Genomic DNA, 21,850 nt, shown 5'->3' with positions numbered 1-21,850 from the left:
CGAGAAAGAGACACAGGCAAACAAAGAGAGAAAAAGAGAGCGAGAGAGAGGATGAGAGATACAAGTAGAGTGTTTGTTCGAGGCACCTGCTTTGGCAACATCAAGTGGACACATCTAAACCTGCAGCTCATTTTTCTCTTGCACTTCTCCGAGTCTTATCTCGCGGGCCGAATTCAATCCGTCAGCGGGCCTGATTCGGCCCGCGGGCCGCCTCTTTGACACCCCTGATTTAGACGGACACAATTTGTCGAAAATGTTCTCTTTTTGGGTTGGTTTACATTGTCCTTCATTCATTGGTCAGACGTGGACATCACGTGGACAGGGCATTTGGGCTAAATCCCTCATTTTGGACTAAACAATCAAGTTTTTAGCGATCCAATGTGGACCAAATGGCGTCTAGAAATAGCACATTTTCAGGACAATCAGCGGCACTTTGAAACATGTCAGGAAACAAAAAGTGCGCCGTTTCATGCACTGTTCCTCAGAAACGGCAAATCATTTTACCATTAGCGTCTAATGCATCACTCACGACATCAGAGCCTTTCCAGCAGCTCTCTGTTATTTTGCTCTTTTTGTGATTTCCTGTTTTTTTGTCTGTTTCTGTCTTCCGTGTTTTTCGTCCCAAATAAGAGCGGCGAACTGGCTGTGCTGGTGAAAAACATCAAAGCGTGCGGGGAGTGCCGTTTGCTGCGTTTTACGGAAATGTCTAGCATCCCGGACGCTAACGTGGAGCTACCCGGCTTCAGCCCTGTTAGGGCAGACAGAGACAAAAAAGCCTGCGGGAAGAGGAAAGGAGGTGGACTCGCTATCTAGGTGAAACCCGAGGCGGTGTCACCCCGGGCACCAAGATTTCCATCTGCCACAGGGACGTCCAACTTTTGGCCTAGCGTGTGACCTCATCCACTGCGCTGTTGCTAAACGACAACACAGCACCCCGAGGCCATCCTGTTCGTCTGTTACTAAACAAGGATACCGCTGGAAGTGGGGATGAAGAAACTATCAATCTATCCGTCTATCTGATGCGGTAACCATTTAGGAACGCCTCAAGTTCTTTCATTTGAGATTTCCACATTTTGATATCCTCCCAGAATGTATTTGCCCACATTTTGAATGCAACTCTCGCTCTTCCTGTTATTTTCATGGCATGCAAATTATCCGGGCTTAGTACACCTTCTTTCTGGCCAAATTCAAGCACTTTTGAAGGACTTTCAAAGGCCATTTTTGAAGAGCTCCGGTACCATTACAAGAAGAATCCGGGCGTTAATCATATCTTTTGCAGAGTTACAACGAGCATATTCCATTTATAATCAGGTGTGTGTATTTATCGATACACTTGATTATTAGATCTTTAGTCCGTCGCAAATAGAAATGTTTTTGAGACAAATCGCTCCCCATGACGGACGGTTTTGGGTAAAAATGCGGTAAGTTTTTTCCGTATCATTTACCGCCGAGAAAGGCTACTTTCATGTTTTACACGGAGCATAATAAATAGATCATCCATTTCATTGTCCCTTGTTTAGGTGCAGCAATGACATTTCATAGGACAAAACCATAAAAACTCATGCCAGCTGCTGTTTACCACGAGGGAAGAAGAAACGTAGAGCGGCGTCTGTCTGCGTCATTTTTGAGCGTGCTTGTTGCGAAACAGCAACAATTTCAAGCATTTACACAAACGTCACCCAAAACCTAAGCACTTTTCAACCCTTCCGAATACAAGGTTCAAATTGAAGCACTTTCAAGGATTTCAAGCACCCGTAAGGACCTTGCCTATCGTCTAGTAATTATGACAAATCTTGAGCAAATGACTCATTTTGAACGGTGCGGCTTATATTCAGGAAAAGTACTGGTCGGAGTGTCGCCCCTACATCACCAAAATGACCTTTTCTCAACACTTACGCTTCAAGCAGGGAACATTTTATTTTTCGGAGGAGCTTTGAGGTTTTTTCCAGACGGCTTTTCAACTTGTTGATCGAGACGAGACATTCTTTTAAGACAACTGCGGCCTTCGGGTTAAGAGCTCACGCTAAAGATCGACCTTCTGGTCTCGGCTTCCCCGACGCCGCGATCCAACGAGCGCTACGTAGCTACACCGGCACGACCGAGACGGAGACTCCGCTAAAAACGGGAGAGGGGGACTATGCGCTGCGATAACAGCAGAATCATTGACACACACTGCTCACCCGATATAGACTTTCTAGCAGTATCGTGTAGACCAGGGGTCGGGAACCTATGGCTCGCGAGCCATATATGGCTCTTTCTATGAGTACCTATGGCTCAGAGACCAATTTGATTGCATGCAAAATTTCTCCATCTTGTTCAAAACCGGGAATGTCAATGCTATACAGGTACACGTAAAGCCAAACCAAAGCTAAATGTAAAGGAAACACTTCGCAGTATATATAGGGCACGTTTTTCACTACAATTTACAGTCAAGGTGTCACACAAAAAAAGGGGGAAAAAAACTCGTTTTGGCTGTACAACGCTAAAGAATCCTTTATTTAAAAGTTCACTATATAATCTGTGTTCAGTGTTCAGATACTTTATGATGAATCCACAGAACTGTAAATACGCCAAAACACCGGAAGAGAACTTAGTCATTTGATTGGGTGAGTGGGAGGGATGGGTGGAGCTATGCAAAAAGTGCAAGCGCTCCCTCCCATCTCTCGCCCTACGCCGTCTGCGCCAAAGGTAAGCACATAAGGCTCCCTATTCTCAGAATGTTGTGACGTTTTTACAAAATAAATGCTTGCATCTGGTTTTGAAACCAATATGTATGAAAAAAAGGGTCAAAAGGAGTTGAACCGATCTTGAGTCATTGCAAGAAAGGGACAAGTTTAAAGTGGTCTGTTTGTTGAATTTGGGACAGGGGCTCTGGCATTATTCTCTTTTCATCATTTTTATCAAATCATCAAAAATAAATGTGCTGAAGACTAAGCTTTTGTCTGGGGCGCGAGTTTAGCAATTTAGTCAATTTGTCTCATAATATATGGTGTGGCTCTTTCCCAAAATAAAATTAATATTTTTTGCTTTTATGGCTCTTTGAGTCAAAAAGGTTCCCGACCCCTGGTGTAGACCCTTCTCACTATTGTGGTCACTGGGATTGCTGTATACGTTCCACCGGATGCTAACGTTAGCATAGCGCTAAATCTCCAACTCGCCGCTATCAATTTAAACAGCAGCTCGCACACCCCGACGGAGCTTTTATCGCCGCCGACGACTTGAATCGGGCGTGCTTAAGGACTGTACTTCCCAAATTCATTCGATACGTGGACGGTGCAACCAGGGGGGAAAAACACAGTAACATCAAACATGCGTACAGAGCTTCCCCCCCCTCCCTCACCTCGCTGGATCCGGCCATCTCTGTCTGTCCCTCACCCCCTCATACACCCCCCTCCGGAGAAAAACAAAGCCTGCAACAAGGAAAATACATATATCTTCTTTGCTCTCTTCTATCCTCACTGTTAATATGTAAAACTGGAGTGCTATGTCCAATTTTGTTGTCACAATACGTTCAACCCATTTTGTAACAATGACAATAAAGGTAGATTCTATTCTATTCTATTCCATTCGCCTCCTTTTCAGCATTTTCTTCCTTCAAATACGTCCGAATGCTTAACACCGTTGTGTAACATTTCCATCGCAGATCCAGAACACCTTCGGCGCTGCCGTCCGACGGGTCGGGACATCCGACCCGGAACGGGAAGACTTTCTTAAGACGGAAGCGGAAGCCGCTGGGAAACCGAAGCTCCCGTCCACAACATTTTGACGGCTTTGACGCTCGGCGACCTCACCGAGGCAAACGCCCAAAGATAAAACGCAGAGAAGTGAGTGACCATGGACTCTGACCTTCTCTCTGCAACACGATGACGGGAAAAAAGATGTCACCTGTCATGCAAAAAAGCTCCTCCCTCAATTGATTTTGACCAATAAGACAATCGCATAGCTGTCAAGCTCTACGTTTTTGACGTACAAAGTACGTTTATGATGCATTTGAAGACGAGTACGACGTACGAGAGAATCTGGACGGAAAAAGGCAAATTTGTCAATGACGGGCACCGTCCGGTATACACCGACCGTCACCAAACGGCAAAATCAATCGAGTCGAACCCGTCGGCCGCGGTATCGTTTTTTTCATCGTTTGATGCTACTGTGCGCATGCGTCTGCCGCCTGGGAATTTCCCATCGTGCATCATTACAAAAAAAAATAGATACGGTGTAGGATTATTTTGTATTTTGTACAGGAAAATACGACAGTTTGCGCGAGCACGGAGCGCGACGGGTATGCCGTCGGTACGTTGCACATCCGTTGAGCTCGGATCAGATCCCGAACACCTTCCCGTGATCCTTCGGGACGTTCCCTCAAAAGACGTGTCCGTAGAAATCCAGTCCGACCTCCTAATAGGAGCTTCTCGTGTCTTGAATTCGCCTTCTAGGAGAAGAAACTCCAAACGGCGAGTCATCAAATGGTCAGCGTCCATCGCGTTCACGACATCTGCCGGTCGTCTTATGAGCCGAGTGAAGCTCGCGTGTCTTAAGAGCGCATTTTTGCTCGGTCCCGGCAGCGATTCGGAGCTCAAGAGCTTTAGCTTAGCGTCGGCAGAGGCCAAAACACGCCTGCGAGAGGAGTATGAGATTTCACCGGGAAATTATTTCAGAATTGCTCGACGGGACGGACGGCTATGACCGCCGTTAGCCCGCTAACCGGATCCAAAAACTCAACGGAAGACGGCGGCTCGGGTGATCTTTGTCCCGATTCGAAAAGGTCGCTCGTCTTTTCCTTTAGCATAAACGACCCGACGCGAACTCATCGAAAAACCCAGTCGAACCGGCTTCTCACACACAGTTTGTATTAGCATCGGCGTAGCAACCAACGGGCTATCCATCTCCGTCGGAATGTTTCTTTAGCATAAATAAGCGAACGCTAACCGATTTTCCGGAACGGTCGGCGTCGGCGTCTTTATAGCGAGGCTTTGGAATACGGCGTCGGGGCGCGGCAAAGACGGCCGTCCTTCGTCTCGGAGCGGAGAGCTCCTACACCACCGAGTGCTGGTTGTCGTGACGGTGATGGGCGGGGCCGTTGGCCAGCACCGATTGGTTGACGGAGGAGGCGGATCTGTCGGAACCCTCGGCCAGAGTCCCGTTGAGGTTCTCCTGCCGCCGGCAGCACAGGATCTGCCTGAAGGTGGCGCTCATCTCCTTGTCGCGGTAGGAGTAGATGATGGGGTTCATGGCCGAGTTGAACTCGGCCAAGAGCAAGAAGAACTTTTCGTAGGTCAAAACGTTGCAGCCGGCGCAGAAGACGTCCAGCAGCAGGATGACCAATCCCGGCGTCCAGCAGACGATGAAGGCGCCTGTGGGCGGAAACACATCCCGGCTTTACCAGAATATTCTGGACGCGGTTGTCATGGAGAAATTTGCTGGGCTTCCCCCCGCCCCTCCAGCCGTTTTTCATCGACAGAATATTCTGGACACCGTGGTGATACAGACAAAGGCTACATTCTAGCAAAAGTGTGCATGTGACATGCACCTCATGATCATTGTGTGAGTTTTCTCTCCTTTTCTTCTTCTTTTCTTTGAAATCATCAATATTCTAATCAATTTGATCATTTAGAGGTCAGTAATGCACATCCATCTCTCAAAATGGACTTATTCTGGCCATTCATGTAGTTGTTATACAGTCTTTACGTTGTTCTCGGTGGTGTTGTGATTTACGGTCGGAGGCCTCCAGTCCAAACCAACCGGCGTCAGGATTCCGTCCGGATGAAGGACGGATGTGACGCTAAGACTCAGGGAATTTGCCACTGATTTAGGTTTTGTTTTTGTCAGTGTAACGGGACACAGGTGGATGGTCTAGCTCCAGCTGGTCTTACACATTTGCTTTATATATTTTTGGGGGTATTTTTGTTGTTTACCCTCAAAATAGATGGTAAATGTCCGTCTCACACGACACCATTTACTTGTTGACTTTAAGAGTGATTTATTGAACAAGTCTGATGAAATCACGTGAGGTCCCGTGAGACTCGGCCCAAGCACCCTTCTGACCTGTGAGACTACGCCATCTAGTGGTGATATACTGGTATTTCACTTTTTCTGCTTTACAAAACAACATGAAAATCCCCCAAATATAAGATTTGAACTAGTCAGCGACCCTTGTCGCGCCACATCAGCGCCTGCCCTCCTCGTACGAGAGGGACCGTCGACCGTTTGGAAGGGTACTCCTGAACTATATTAGCCACGTTCCTTCGCTTTTATCCATCTGATATATTCCGATGCGTACAACGCCCGTTTTTACCCATCTGGTCTCATGACCCGGATGTTGATCTGAACTTGCCGATGAAGGAAAAGGTCCTCCGTGCCAGATTTCAAGGACAGCCGTTTTGCCGTTTTTGCCGCCTGAAATTGTTCAGGCCGCAACCGATGGCATCGTTTGACACGTTGCGATCAAAAGAAGCAGGTGAGTCGTAAGCAACGTTCCCTGTCATTTTTCTTGCGGGTCTGAGCGTTCCCACAAAGTGGGTGAGCGACGCTTGAAACAACAGTGAGCAACGGCAATCCCAAGCGCGGCAACTAAGTCATTATCAAAAATGTCCAAAACTTGACATCACCTTACATTTTGCTGAGTTTCCGCCGATGCAAAAAATGTTTTCACTTTTGAATGAATGGAATACAAACGTCATTTGTTTTGACAATTCTTTCACAAGATTTCCATTTCTTTTTTTTCCTGGTATCTTTTGTGGCATCATACTCACATTTTTGGGGGGCTTATTGAGTCGGTTGCACCATACACAACTGTATTCAATCACATTTTTGGAGTGGAAGTACAATGTTGGCAACAAGATTCACTTGATATCATTGGAAATTATTTAAATATAACACAAACTTTTTCTTCTTTTTCCCTGTTTTTTTTTAATTCCTTTAAAAAAAAATCTTAGTGTTTTTATTTTTTCCCAGCCTATTACTTTTTTCATGCTTTTTTGTTCTCTATTAACTTTTTCCTTTTATTTGTTTATTTTTCTTTTTGGGGGGGGCTTTTTTTCCAGATTTTTTCCCTGCTCTTTTTCTCTCCTTTTGTTTCTTTTTTTCCCCAGCTCTTCACTACTTTTTCATTTTGGTATTTTTTTATTTTTTGTTCTATTGCCCCCCTTCCTTTAAGTCATTTTGTGCATACGTTTAGATAATATTTGGTCATGTAGGGATGAAAGAAGCAAAAATAACCCGAAGAGCCGTTTAAGACCCGAAAGAGCCGGTCCTTTTTAGTGAGCCGAGCCGAAGAAGCCGGTTCTCGAAAAACTCGACCGACTTTACTCAACTTGGTTCTACTTCGACCTTGACTTGAAAATACCGCATTTAGAACACAGCGTCAAGGGAACCCGTGTATTTTTACCTTCTTGCACTGTAACTTTGACTTAATTTGCTCCTTAATTAGCAATTTCAAGCCCTGATTTTTGTGAGCTGGCTAGAATTTCTTGTGCGCGGAAAAGCTCTGGGCAGTGGCGCACAAGCGCACACGCGCAGCATCGAGGGAGCATTGCTCGTAAGCGGTCTGTCCTGGAGTCCTGGGTCCAAATGACAGAAATGGCTTTTTGGGGTCTGGCACGTTTCCTAAGGATCTGTTATTCGGCCGTCCCCAAGTCAACCATTATCACTGTTGGCAAATGTCAAGTTTGTGGGAAAAGGTCCGCCGAGCGTCGGAAATAAAAACGGCGCGACTGCGGAAAAGTCTGCGAAAAGTCTTTGGCGGCGAACCGGGCTCCGATGCCTCGGATTCCGTTCTTGCGGATTGGAGTTCCATTTTCCCAGGAAAAGCATAAAAGTCCTGTTTATTTTTGTGGCCCTTCATCACAAAGAGTCTCAAAGGGCTGCACACACCACAGATTTTCTGTTTTTTGGGGCGTACAGTAATCCCTGACAGTATCACCGTTTCTTTTCGGCAGTTTCACGACTCGGCGGATTTTTTATGCCGCGTCGTGTTCTGCCTCCCGATCGGCTAAACCGTCGGCAGCCCCTTTTCTGCCCGTGTCTGCCTGTCTGACGATAAAGTCGCATTCTAAGTTGTACGGGAACCAAAACAGCAAGCCGGATGACATATGTGAAAACCTTTGTCGATTTGCACTTTCTCCGAAAGCCATCGTGACCACAAAAAAGAGGAAGAGGCTTTCTATGGCCAACAAAGGCTAAAAGCATATTTACGCTCTATTTTCCCCCAAACGTCCTCATGATGGCGACAAAATATCGCCTAAAACCAAAAAGCGGATAGTGGTCTGAAGTGATTTCCACCTCTTTTTGGAAGCAATAGTGCGATACGGCAGCAAGATTACTTGTTAAGCAAATAGGGTTTCTACTTTGGTTTCAATGTCTAATGTAGTATTTGAGAAATAAAGGTGTCCTTTTTGGAAAGCAGCCGGCGCAAAAAAAGAAAGGATTACTGTAGACTGGAGTTGTGGCCTTCAGTTGAAGCAATTTGATAAATGTTTGCCCGCAACAGTCCTTGAGCTTTGCCGCGTTCGCTTTTTCAACGGCCTTAGTCCGTTGTGTCTATCTCCCACCTTTTGCCTTCTTTTCTGTGGTTTAGTTTTATCTGGAAAGACTATTCTTTAAAAACGCATCCCTGTGGTGCTCCAGGGCTCCATGCCCTTACAAACTGTCCTATTTTTCCTTACAAAATACAAAATCATCTTACACCATATTTTTTTTCAAACGTGGTTATTGATGTCGTTTAGCTTGTTATATTGTACATGTGTTTCGTGATCTCATCTATATTGTTAATGAACATTTTGTTGTGAGATACTGAGTCGCTCGACATAATGTCATGTCCTGCACGGTTGTCGTGGCGCCCAGCCGGCCCCGCCCCTTGACACCGGCTGAGACGCATTGGACCGATTGCTTTTGGAGGACTTAAACGCTCCTTTTGGGACTGCCCGTTGCCAGACCATTGCTTAACCTTGTTGAAAACCTGTTCGTGCCTGTTTGATCTGAGTCATGCCTAGTTTGTCATTTTGCCCGCTTTGTTTTGTTTTTCGTCCGTTTGTGTGTCGGACAACTTTTTCTTTCTCAATTAAAGTGACAGATTGTCTACGCAAATGAGTTCCGACTTCCTGCTTCCCGGTCCGTTTCGTGACAAATGAATAAGGTTTATTCTAAAAAAAACTTCCAAAATGAAGTCGCTCGGACGTTCACTGTAGAAAGAAAAAACACATGCAAATAGAATGAAGTAGAATAATACATTTTCTTATTCAAATGATGAATTCCTTTTCTGCATTCAATGATTGTTGGTAATATACCGATTCAAGGGATAACCGCAAACCTGTCTTTTTTCATTTCCACCTTTTATACTTTTTTTCTTAACTTCTAGATACAAAATCATCATTCGTCATATAATGCATCAAAGCGAGTGAGCCTTCGGAGAGCTGAAAAAGCCGGTTCTCTAAAATGAGACGGACTTCCTCTCGCTACACAACTACCGCATGAAATCAGATGTTGAATGATGCATGATGGGAAATCCCCAGGCAGCAGACGCATGCGCCGAGTAGCATCAAAGCGCCGGCTTCGTTTCCAACGAAAAAAAACGATACCGAGATAGAGGTGTCCGCGGCCAACTCGTTTGACATGATGGATTTGCCGTTTGGTCATAGTCGGTGTGTACGTCATTGACAAATTTGCCTTTTTCCGTACAGATTTCTTCGTACGTCGTACACGTCTTCAAATGCATCATAGCTAATAATACTTTGTGCGGCAAAAACCGACAGCTCGACAGGTACGAAAACGTGAACTACTTTAGAGTTGAAATGACGAAGCGAAGGAGTAAATCTACACAGGAAGACTCCAGTTTTGAGCAGCGAGCTGAAACGATGTGGGAAAGACCGGCTTTTGTCTTTCATTCTCCGTGTTTGACGTCGCTCGGTCACGCCTCGCTTCCGGCGAGGCTCCCCTTTCCCCTGTAAATCTTTTGGCCGGCCGGGGCCGTTTGTCAGGCATCGCGATTTCCTAGGCCGGGCGTCACGACGGGTCGCGACCGCCGCCCCGTCCGAACGGAGAAGTCGGCACAAAGCCGAGCGTGTCCCGGACCGAGCGGCTCTGCCCTTTCCCCTCCGTCCGTCCGGGACAATTTGTTTTTCATCAAACTCTCTCTCTCTACGGTCAAGCGCACATTGGATACGATCCCAAAGAGCAGCTCCATTTTGGAGTGTGAACGCTAAGAGCCGCCGAGGCAGTGTTTCTCAACCTTTTTTGAGCCCGGGCGCAATTTTCAAGTCCAAAAGAATCTTGAGGCGCATTCTCTGCTCAAAATGTTGTGGTAGTCATTCCTAGCACCGTTTTGTTTTGATTTTGAAAGCTCAAATGATCACGTCGCCTCAATGCATGGGATTGATGATATTGCCATCATGATCAAAGTTGACTCCGGCTCCTTTTTATCCTTCAAAAACGTGCAATAAGAACCATACACAGGGTAGGATATCGGGATCATACTCATATTTGATTCAAATTGGATGATTTCATAAAATGTTTCACTCTACAACTGTTATTTAAGGTCAACAAAAACACAGTGCCAGAAAACATCCATATACGATTCATTCGGAAAGAGGGAAATGATAACTTAAAGGGCTGTGGTCAATTCAAAATCTCAAAGGTGAGAACCACCAGGAAAAGTATGTGCGTGTCTGTGTGCGGAGTCAATTGACAAGACAATTCGAACAATTGACAAGAACAGATCAAACAACGTCCAACGATTCACACTATTCAAATTTAAATACAAAAAAACATGACTGGCGGAATACAGAGATGAAGAAAATGGGGTGAGATTGGAAATACTGCGTTTAAAACTATAGTTACTATGTTGTTATTGTTGCTATTATTATATCAGAACTGTTATTATAAATATTATGTTTATTTTTAATGTTGTTATTATCATTGGTGCCGCAGTGATGTTTGGTGACTAGCGGCATGATGACGTTGAGCGATGGGTATTACGAAGATGAGTGTATAAAATATGTGATAATTGTATTTATTATAATGATTGATACCTGACCTATGTAAAATAGAATAGAATAGAATATACCTTTATTGTCATTGTTACAAATGGGCTAACATATTGTGACAACGAAATTGGGCATGACACTCCAGTTTTACACATAGTGAGGGTATGAGCAAGAAGATAAAGGAACAGAGAAGATAATGTTATAAAACAAGGGGAATAAGGCTATAGTTATAATTTACATGGTATTTACACAGCAATGTCAGCATGTGGGATGTTACATACAGGGTTGTCGTGATAACGTTGTATCGTAACGGTTGTGCAATATTGCATTTGGTGCAAAGTCATCATGGTGCAAAAATAGTCCGCATATACATTGGTGCAAATATAGACATCATAGTGCAAAAAAAGGAAATGGTCAGACATTGTGCAATTTGAGCATTAAACGTAGTGCAGTCGACATGTGCAAGAACAAGACTTGAGTAACATTATATTCGTATGAGGTAGTGTTGGCACGAGTTTTCAGTTTTTGTGCGGTGTCTGTTGAGCAGTGAACAAACATAGTGCAGACAGCATGTACGTGAGTACCATTTTACATACGTGTGAGGTATTTTTTTATTTTATTTTTATTTTTTTTGCAACAGTTTTCAGTTGTTTGTGCGGTGTCTGTTTAGGGTGGTAATGGCTGTGGGGAAGAAACTGTCTCTGAGTCTGTTCGTTTTTGCTTTGTGTGACCTGTAGCGCTTGCCGGAAGGCAGCAGGTCGAAGAGATGGTGGCCGGGGTGAGAAAAGTCCTTGACGATGTTTTCTGCTCTGCTGAGGTAGCGAGAGCAGGCAATGTCCTCCAGACTGGGCAGAGAGCAGCCGACGATTCTCTGGGCTGTTTTTATGATCCTCTGGAGCTTTTTCCTGTCTGCTGCTGTGCACCCCGCATACCACACCGTGATGCAGTATGTTAGGATGCTCTCCACTGTGGCTTTGTAGAAAGACACCTGCAGCTGCTGTTTTAGGTTATTTTTCCTGAGCAATCTCAGGAAGTGCAGTCGCATATCCGTGAGATTTTGTTATATTAGACACTGTTTATAGAATATATTTAATAGGGAAGATGAAGGGGTAGGAAAAATAAGCATCTGCTTCTTACGACCCCCTTTTCCAACATGTTATGTAACATTATTTTGGTGTTGACTCATTGTTTTTGTCCTGTTTTTATTTTAATGTTTCAAATCAAGTTTTCATTCATTCATCATCAAAACATATTAATCATCGTTTCTGGTCACCGTGGATCTGGAGGTCATACAGCTTATTTATTTTAGTTCATAATTTTAGTCATTTGGGATTTTACGATATCGCTTTTATAAGTTTTACTACATATTTATTTTCTAAAAAAATAAGAGTATGAAAATAACACTTAAAATGAGCAAAAAGATTTTCCAGTAGGGCTTTTTTTATTATATTGCCTGTTTCTATTTTTTTTTTTAAATCAAAAAATGATCAATCCAAACGAGTACAATTAAAAGCAGTATTTTTACACTGATTTATTGTATTATTTTTTATCGGAGTACAACAGCTTCATCCAACAAAATAAGTTATCAATAAGATGTCCCCGTCTACCTCATACTTAAGATATAAAGGGTAAAAAAATAGGAAACTGCTGCCGAGTCGATGAATGTTAAAGGTTTTCGGCTGACCGCCGGAATAAAAGGAAATATACCGAAGAATGGCATGTTTTTTTTATGGAGATAATATCGGGAAATTTCCCGCAGCACACTAGACAAGGTCTCCCGGCACACCGGTCTACGTTGGTTGAAAAACACTGCGCCGAGGCGTTCACTTTTCAAAAATGCAACTTCAGCTCCTGGTTTTACAAAAAGTCCGTCCAACCCATCTCCCATCGGAGAAGAACTTGAGGAGATAGGGACGATCGAGAGAAGAGGCTCGACGAAGCCTCGAGCGACACTCATTGGGCTCATTCCATGGAGTTCGCTTAGTTAAATACTTTAAGAAGTTAAATCTGTCCCCGTGTGGAAACGCCGGTCTCTCGTCCGTCTTTTCACAAAAAGAAACGAGCATGTATTGTTAAGTGTATGAAGGTTATTTTTGGTTAATCGAGTCAGATAACTCATTCCAACAATTTGGTAAACGCTACATTTGTTAATAGTTTAATTCCTAACAGCGATAAGATAAAACACGGTCGTTCGATCCGGTGTCGTCTAATCTTATTGCACCGCTCACATTTGATTTTGTACTTCTCTTTTTTCATTTCAAAGCCATCCAGCAATCAGGGTGTAAAACATTTCCTTCTTCGTAGCTCTCGCTTGAGTTTGCATCGCACGGTGAGTGGGTCTGGTGTTAAACTGCATTCACCGTTAAAGTAAACCAGTGAACCCGATCGATCCGGTTTTCCCGCGGTTTGTGAATCGATGCCTTGTCTTAAATAAACCGCTTGTCATCCACGCTTAGAACATTGGACGTATGCTAGGCTACTCAATGAAGCTGAAAGACAAAGTAGAAAACCAAAGTATTCTTTTAATGACGGGGCCTGCCTGAGAACACAAAGTCCGGATCGGGTCCCAGAGTTAAAGTGAGTCGGACATCTCTTGTGTAGAGGATCCAAGCTGATTTGTTTGCGGTGAAAAGCAACGGAGCGGTTTTGTCTTCCCACGGATGCGAAAGAAGCCGATTCGGTGTTCCACACTTGGACAGAAATCCAAAGGGTATACGTCTGCGCTATTGGCGTAAGCTTCCCATTGTCGAGTGGGAAATCTGGAAACGGGGGGCCGTCATCTGGACGGCAGATGGGAGAGGAACCGCAAGATATCTCCTGGGGATAGTCCTCTCACTGGAATATTTGCGGCTAACTCCATCCCCTAAAAGGTGAATATTTGCCAAACGAGAACGTCTTTCGACTCTAGCGAAGACAGAAAGACTGTCGGGTTTCACTCGGGCCGTCTTAGAATGTCCGGAATTCTCTTCTACAAAACAAGGACTTCACGCCCCGTGGATATCGGGCCAACATTTGGAAGCCGGGAAGAAAATCTGCCGGTGACTTTGAGAAATCCCACGGGGACGTCGGCTCAGATCTTCCGCGGCTGCTCTCGGAAGAAGATAGGCCGCGGATTTCTCGGGACATATTAGCCGCTCGTATGAAGCTCTAGAAGGCTTTGCTCGGTGCGGTGTTCGAAGTAAAGTCTTACAAAAGAACGCCTTCCTGGAACGCAATTTTTTTCTCTGTCATGTCTACTCTGATTCTTTCTTTTTTAACAAATTATTTTTGCAATACACCGTGCCTTAGAGACCAAAAGAAAACGCCTCGGACAATAGCCAAAAATGGTGACGGAGATCTCTGGTCGGTTTGAAGACAAAATGGATATGGAGTGTCTCTGCCAAGTGTTGCTTTGCAAGCACCGAGAAATAAAGAAATGGTTTATTGCTTCCGCAGGTTGATGTACAACTTTTTTTAATGCGGTTATTTGAAAGCAGTTTGAGGGAGGGGGTCGGCTGATGTAGAAGGTTATTTGGAACTACACGGTTACTTTCGGAGTCACTGGCTACTTTTGGGTATCTGTAATCTGGAGGAATGACTTTTGAAAACAAAGTCGTATGCAAACTGTAAGTCACTACTACTGCTCCTTTTCAGTCATGTAACACAAACGGCTTCAATAGGAATCTCTTGCGATTTCATTTTATCCGTAGATGCGGCAAACTTTTTGCCAACCGGCTAAAGAAGGAAAGATCCGTGTCGGAGTCGTTGGAAATCCAAGGTCGCTTCGAGCGAGAACAAACAGAAGTATAAACCGGCGAGAATACGAAGCCGGTGTCGGCCTTCGGCCGCCGCGAGATAAGAGAGAAATGTGTCGGAATCCTCGCAAATGTTTTGTCTAAAGCGTCCTGCTTTGCGTCTCACGCCGTCGCCATCTCCTTCTCTACGAGCGACGAGGGCAACTGCCGATGCAAAACGGGAAACGGATTGGAACGGAAGGCTTGCGCAGAATACTGTGAAACGCGTTTCACAGCTCCCATAAAAGAATGAAGCGGGCTCCGTCAAGAACTGTCATAAGGGCCATATCCATGCATAACGCTGTTGACTCCTAGCAAGGATGGATTCTGGTGGCCGACAAGGCCAGGCAGGGAGTCGATTGCTCTTTAGGCAACTCTTTTCCTTTAATCAATAATCGATTGTGTGTAGAAGATAGCGTTCGACACGCACGTGTTTATTCGAGCTTTGTGTTGAAACTATAGCGAAATGATACTACTTCCGAGCAATGTTCCCTCTAAGCTGCGTGTGTGCGCCATGGCGCACTACCCAGAGCTTTTCTGCGCACAAGAAAGTCTCGCCAGCTCACAAAAATGAGGGCTCCAAATTGCTCATTTAGAAGTGAATTAAGTCAAAGTTACGGCGCATGAAGGTCAAAATACACAGGTTCCCTTGACGCTGTGTTCTAAATGCGGTATTTTGAAGTCAAGGTCGAAGTAGAACCAAGTTGAGTCAAGTCAGTAGAGTTTTTCGAGAACCGGCTTCTTCGCCTCGGCTCACTATGAAGAACCGGCTCTTTCGGGTCCCAAACGCCTCTTCGGGTTGTTTTTGCTTCTTTCATCCCTACACGACCAAATATGATGTACAATTGTACACAAAATGACTCAAAGGAGGTAGAACAAAAAAAAAAAAATACCAAAATGAAAAAGTAGTGAAAAGCTGAGAAAAAAAAACAAACCAAAGGAGAGAAAAAGAGAAAAAAAAGAGCAGGAAAAATTCAGAAAAAAGCCAGAAGAAAAGAAAGAAGCAAATAAAGGGAAAAAAGGTAATAGAGAACAAAAAAGCAAGAAAAAAGTCACAGCTAGGAAAAGATAAACACAATGAGAAAAAAAAGGAATTTTTAAAAAAGGAGAAAAAACAGGGAAAAAGATGAAAAAGTTTGTGTTGCATTCAAATCATTTCCAATGATATCAAGTGAATCTTGTTGCCAACATTGTACTTCCACTCAAAAATGGGATTCAATACAGTTGTGTATCGTGCAATCGACTCAATAACCCCCCAAAAATGTGAGTATTATGCGACAAGAAAATCTTGTGAAAGAATTGTAAAAACAAGTGAGGTTTGTAGGCCCTGCAACCTTTGCAATCGTACATGAGTCAATTCATTCAAAAGTGAAAATGTTTGCATTGCCGGAAACTCGGCAAAATGTAACTTGATGTCAAGTTTTGGACATGTTTGATGATGGATTAGTTGCCACACTTAGGATTGCCGTCGCTCACTGTTGTTTCAAGCGTTGCTCACCCACTTTGTGTCAACGCTCAGACCCGTTTGGAAAATGACAGGGAACGTTGCTTCCGAGTTTTCCCCGGTGGTACAAAAAGGACTCGCGCTATGGCTGACTTGACGGTACCATGCCAAATCTGTCTCCATACACGGCAAAGGATCAACAGGGAAAAGGTCTAAGTAGCTAAACGTCTACGTTAAAGCAACTCGATTTTCTATTCGATTGGACAGATGTCAAGTGTACGAGCTGTAGTTTTGCAGACATATTGGCACATACTGTCAATGCACTGTATTGCATTGTCGCGGTTTTCAACATCCAGGGAAGGGAATTCAAGCTTCCATAACACCTCTCCCGCGGTGCCGCCTAGTCCTTCTTGGGTGCTTCAACTCGGCGTCAAAAAAAAAAAAGAAATCCAATAACTGCGAAATCCCTTTTACAAGACCAGACCGTGCGGTTCTCTCAGGAACTACAATGACTTTTTTTCAAAATCTAAAAAAGGAACGGTTTTCAAAAAGGGCCGGACGCTTACCCAAGACGATGGCCACGGTTTTGAGCAGCGACATCATGGTGTCCTTGTTGCGTCGAGGTCCGGAACTGTGCCGAGACATTCTCAAAGTTCGCTGTCGGACGTAGACGAAGATGTGAGCGTAGAGGGTCACCATGACCACGAACGTCACCAGGTTGAAGACGGCCCAGAAGACCAGGTAGGAATTGCTGTAGAGGGGAGCCATGTTGGAGCAGGACCTGATGCCGCAGATGCAGTTCCAGCCCAAGCTGGGGATGGCCCCCATGACGATGGACATGGTCCAGATGATCAAGATGACCACCACCACCCGCCGGTTGCTCATGCGGGTGTGCAGCTGCATCCGAAACACCGTGATGTGGCGCTCGATGGCGATGGCCAGCAGGTTGGCCACCGACGCCGTCAGGCTGGTGTCGATCAGGCCTTGCCGGAGGAGCCAAGTAGAAACCGTCAAACGTCGGGTGTTGGGGCCCGTGTTGAACATCAGGTAGAAGTAGGCCAGGCCGGCGAAGAAGTCGGCAGCCGCCAGGTTGGCCATCAGGTAGTAGATGGGGAAGTGGAACCTTCGGTTGACGTAGATGGCCACCATCACCAAGAGGTTGGCCAGCATAATGAAGATGCAGACGGTGATGCCCAGGCCCATCACCAGACGGCTGACCGGGTTCCAGTCCCGCGCCAGGTACTTGCCGCTGCGGTTGTAGAAAAAGGCGATGGTCTCGTTGTAGTAGCACTGTTCTTCCTCCATGGCGGAGTGACGCTCTCTGAAATCAGACCAGATACCGCATCAATCGTATGGAATTCATGAGACCCCTGGCTTCTGATCCAAACCGGGTTTCAGATCAATCGTGTGAAACTCCTGGCCTGCTCATTTCTGAATCCAGACCAGATACCGTATCGATGGTACAGAACTCTCAGACTGACGGTTTTGTAAAACAAGATACCGAGTCAATCGAATAGAACTGATGGCTCGCTGTTTTCTGAAACCAGACCTGCGACGGTATCGATCATATTCAACTGGTGGACTGCCGGCTTCTGAAACAATCATATGGACCTCGTGGCCTGCGATTGATGACTCATGTGAAGGGTTGACTGTATATTTTGCTCAAGGGTCCTGTGGGATGCCCCACCAGCTGGGATCAGCTCGGCAACCTCAACGCAAGTGTTAGATTCTATAGCCTATAGTAATGTGGAATGACGTCCTTTCCGGTGACTGAGTGAGGGAGTCTGGATGTTCTGAGACATCAGACCGGCACCTGGACATAGGACTGAGTTACCTAAATCGACTGTCAATGACTTGAAGTAGGTCAAGTTTAGCGGGTGAGTTGACGGCGATTGAAGGGCTAAAATCGCAGGGAACTTTTCTCAAGGTTTTCTAATTTTCATCTAGCAAAGGTTTTTCCTTGCCCTCATGTGACAGGTTAGGGGGCGGTGTCACGTTGGTCCATGCAGTCGAGCGCTAAATGATACGTTGAGGCTTGTTGGCGTGTACAAGTGTTTACTCTCGCCTCACTGGCTGGTAAACCATATCGTACGACTGTAAACGGTACCGAACAGACTGCGCATGCTCCGTAACAATGTGGCATTTTGGGTAATGTAGTTCTTACGTCACGAGGCACACAACATCACATAGCCCTTTGAAACTCCGATTAAGGGCTATAAAAGGACTTGACCTATTTTGTTGCAAAAGAACTGAACGGAGAGACAAAGTAATCTGGCTAGGAAAGCGAGCTCTGTTGTGGGCAAAGAGCCGGACAGCCTAACAACAGTAGCCGAGAGACGGGCACTGGAAAAGCTGCGGTCGATCGTGGACAATCCATGGCATCCGCTACACAGCATTATCTCCAGACAGAAGAGCAGTTTCAGCGACAGACCGCTGTCACTGTCTTGTACTACGGACAGACTGAAGAGATCTTTTCTTCCTCGTGCCATGAGGCTCTTTAACTCCACCCGGCAGAGTAAAAGCCCGCAGTAAACCACGCCACCTACATTGCATATTACCGTACTTTTATTGCAGTGTGTATTTTATGTAGCACTATCTAGATACTGTATAGAAGACGCTACAGTGGGTATTAGCACGTCACATTGGGTATTTGTGTATTCTTTTGGCTTTATCATCGTTTTGTTCTCCAGCGCAGAGACGCTGCTGGAAGTGTGAATTTCCCAAAGCGGATGAAGAAAGTATCTATCTATCTTGTCTTTTTCGCTTTCCTCACTCAATTTCTACAAATTTGAAGTATTTGATTCAAATGAAGCTTTCCTGAATTTACTTTCTGACATATTGGGAGAAATAAACTATTGAGGCCAAAAGTTTGACAGCCATAACATACACTCACATTTGAAGAGTTTTGGTCTCAGAGAGATCAGAACCAAAACAGATTAGATACTGGTCACTGTCTTCTATTTTCGGGTCGATACACTCTTGGTCTCGTCTCTGTCTCTACCTCCACGGGTCTTGTTCTTGTCTCGGTCTCCACCCCCAAAAGTCGCCATTTTCAAATGTCTAGGATGTTTTGGTCTCAACCTATCCGAAAACCGCTTTCCAAAGGTTTACACGACAAAAACAACATGGAGGTCCAGAAACACTCCCATACAGTTCTGGAGAGCTCCCGACTTTTTGAGGGTCTCGGGCAGAAGCAAAATAGCAACGTTAAAGAAAAAGACGAGATACGGCTTTGGTCCCGTCTCAGTCGACCCCTCTCCGTTTCGTTTCTGTCTCTGCTTTCAAAAGTCGAACTCTCCACTTGCAAAATTCTTGCTCATTTCGGTCTCGACTCGTCCAAAGACTCGGTCCCGAATCTAGACTTAAAAGACTTATTCTTGTCCTGGCTTCTAAAAGACTGGCATGTGTCGGAACGGACAACCAAAAGTTGTAGTCCCCCCTGCGAAACTGCAAAACACGGTCTCTGCTTCCTGCAAATGATTTAATGGCTTATTTTAATTTGAACTTTAGTCACAGAGTCATGAGCAGAATTTGTTTTTCTCACTTTGAAAAACGGCATCTAGAAAGTTTGACGTCGAGACGCAGAAGAACGCAATCGATTCCGTCAAGGACGATCCCGCCTTGCCGAGCGGAGACCGATCCGCCCATTCCACAAAAAACTGGAATCGGCCTACGTTTTTGTCAAGACCGGAACGTGTTTCTGTGTCATTCCGAAAAAAGGACAAGGTTTCTCCGCGGAGATTGCATTCATCTCTAAACAAAAGAGACCTTTCCGGCTGCTCCGCTGAACTCCATTTTGGAAATAGAATCCTCATTAAAACGCGGAGTCATCGGGCCACAGACCTCGTGCCGTTCTTGTTCGGTTACTTTATACGACGTAAGCTTTTTTTTTTTGCCCGCTGTGCAGTTCCGATGTTATCGGAAGAAATCCAAACCGAATACGGAACGATAGAACGGCTAGGGAAAACTCGTCCCGGTACGGCAGGGAGTCCATCCATGAAAGTAGAATCGGTCCAAGAAACTTGACTTTTGTTTAGGTTCAGTTTTCTTTGGTCTAGACTCGACATCCGATCGTCTACGATAAATGAACAAACGCTAAATCCACTGGAGATAGATAGAGATATAGAAAGATCGATCGATCGATAGATAGAAAGATCTAGATGTCTAGATGGACAGACAGACAGTTAGAGATGTCTAGATAGATGTCTAGATAGATAGATTGATAGAGATAGATATAGATGTCTAGATAGACAGACAGACAGATAGATGTCTAGATAGATGTCTAGAAAGATAGATGCCTAGATAGAGATAGATAGATAGTTAGAGACAGATAGATAGATGTGTAGATGTCTAGATAGATTTCTAGATAGATGGATAGATAGAAATTTGGGAAATTCCCACTTCCAGCAGTATACTCGTGTTGAAAAAAATAAATGATAAAATAAAGATCTAGAATACAAAATTAGCCAATATAACGTGTCGATATAGAGTATTGAAATAGTGCTACGGAAAATCCACACTGTCATAAGAATAGGCTCATATGCAAACAGTCAAACATCTCATCTCATTAGCTACACCGCTTATCCTCAGTAGGGTCGCGGGGTTGCTGGAGCCCATCCCAGCAATCATCGGGCAGTGGGCAGGGGACACCCTGAACTGGTTGCCAGCCAATCGCAGGGCACACGGGGACAGACAACTCACTCGCCCATTCACAGCTAGGGACAATTTGGACCGACCAATTCACCTGAAATGCATGTTTTTGAAATGTGGGAGGAAACCGGAGTGCCCGAAGGAAACCCACGCAAGCACGGGGAGAACATACAAACTCCGCACAGGAAGTCTGGAGCTGGATTTGAACCCACGCAGGAGGTTCCCAAGACATGAACTGTGCCGCACATGCGCTAACCACTGCGCCGCCGTGCTGCCCTACAGTCAAACATGGTACTCATTATTTGTAAGATGAAGGAAAATTCACTTTTTACTCCTCTATGTCTTCTTATCAACATCTGGGTGGCGGGACTGGACGGGTTCAACAACGGATGAGGTAGGTTTTTTTTGCAATGAAACTTTGAAAGCAATCTATTCTAGGTTTGCAAATTCAATGTTGTGTCTTTAACAGAAGAAGACAAAAAGTCTCTTTTGGAGAGGGAAACGGGCCTGCTTTCATAAGGACGAAGCCCGGGAACGCTAGAAAATCCCCAAAAGCTCAGAGCGGATATTGCAGGCGGTCCGGCAAGAAATCGGAACGACGCGGAGACTATGTAACCACCAAATCATCCAGACACGGACCTTGAATAGGTTTGACTCTTGATCCTGGCATTGGCTTATTTGATATTTCTCTTTCAGGTTTTGATCACGCGTTTCTCCGAGAGCGTCGTGTCTAAACGACGTTCGCGTACTGAAAACGAGTTAGCCGCCAGTTTCCTTTTGGTTTTTCCTTTCTTTTTCGTCTCCATTCCGACTTTCTCCCGGAGTGCCGCGTTGCCTCGTCTCTATGTAAACCGCCGGTGTCAAACGGGCGGCCCGCGGGCCGGGTCGGGCCCGCCGATTCCCGCAAGACAACAGTGAGAGAAGCGCAAGAAAAAAATGAGCTGTCGTTTTAAATATTTCCACCGGACGTCACCCGAGCCAGTTAACACTCGCTAAACAACTTTGGT

The 21,850-nt window shown here is 45.1% G+C and overlaps 1 protein-coding gene across 1 annotated transcript in view; it reads right to left on the bottom strand.

The window, feature by feature from the left end:
- Positions 1-4,214: 4,214 nt before the first annotated feature.
- Positions 4,215-21,850, bottom strand: part of lpar1 (lysophosphatidic acid receptor 1) — a 28,697-nt gene continuing 11,061 nt past the window's right edge. The window contains exons 2-3 of the mRNA XM_088333111.1: positions 16,760-17,514; positions 4,215-5,351 (exon numbers count right to left, since the gene is read on the bottom strand). Of these exons, the coding sequence (XP_088189237.1) occupies positions 5,032-5,351; positions 16,760-17,498 (1,059 nt within the window). The 5' untranslated portion in view covers positions 17,499-17,514 and the 3' untranslated portion in view covers positions 4,215-5,031. The remainder of the gene's footprint in view (positions 5,352-16,759; positions 17,515-21,850) is intronic.

This window comes from Urocampus carinirostris, chromosome 4 (genome assembly GCF_059441175.1).
Source record: "Urocampus carinirostris isolate Australia breed hairy pipefish chromosome 4, RoL_Ucar_1.0, whole genome shotgun sequence".
NCBI classification, from domain to species: Eukaryota; Metazoa; Chordata; class Actinopteri; order Syngnathiformes; family Syngnathidae; genus Urocampus; species Urocampus carinirostris.
The sequence above is the reverse complement of the archived record's forward strand: the minus strand, read 5'-3'. Positions and strand labels throughout refer to the sequence as shown.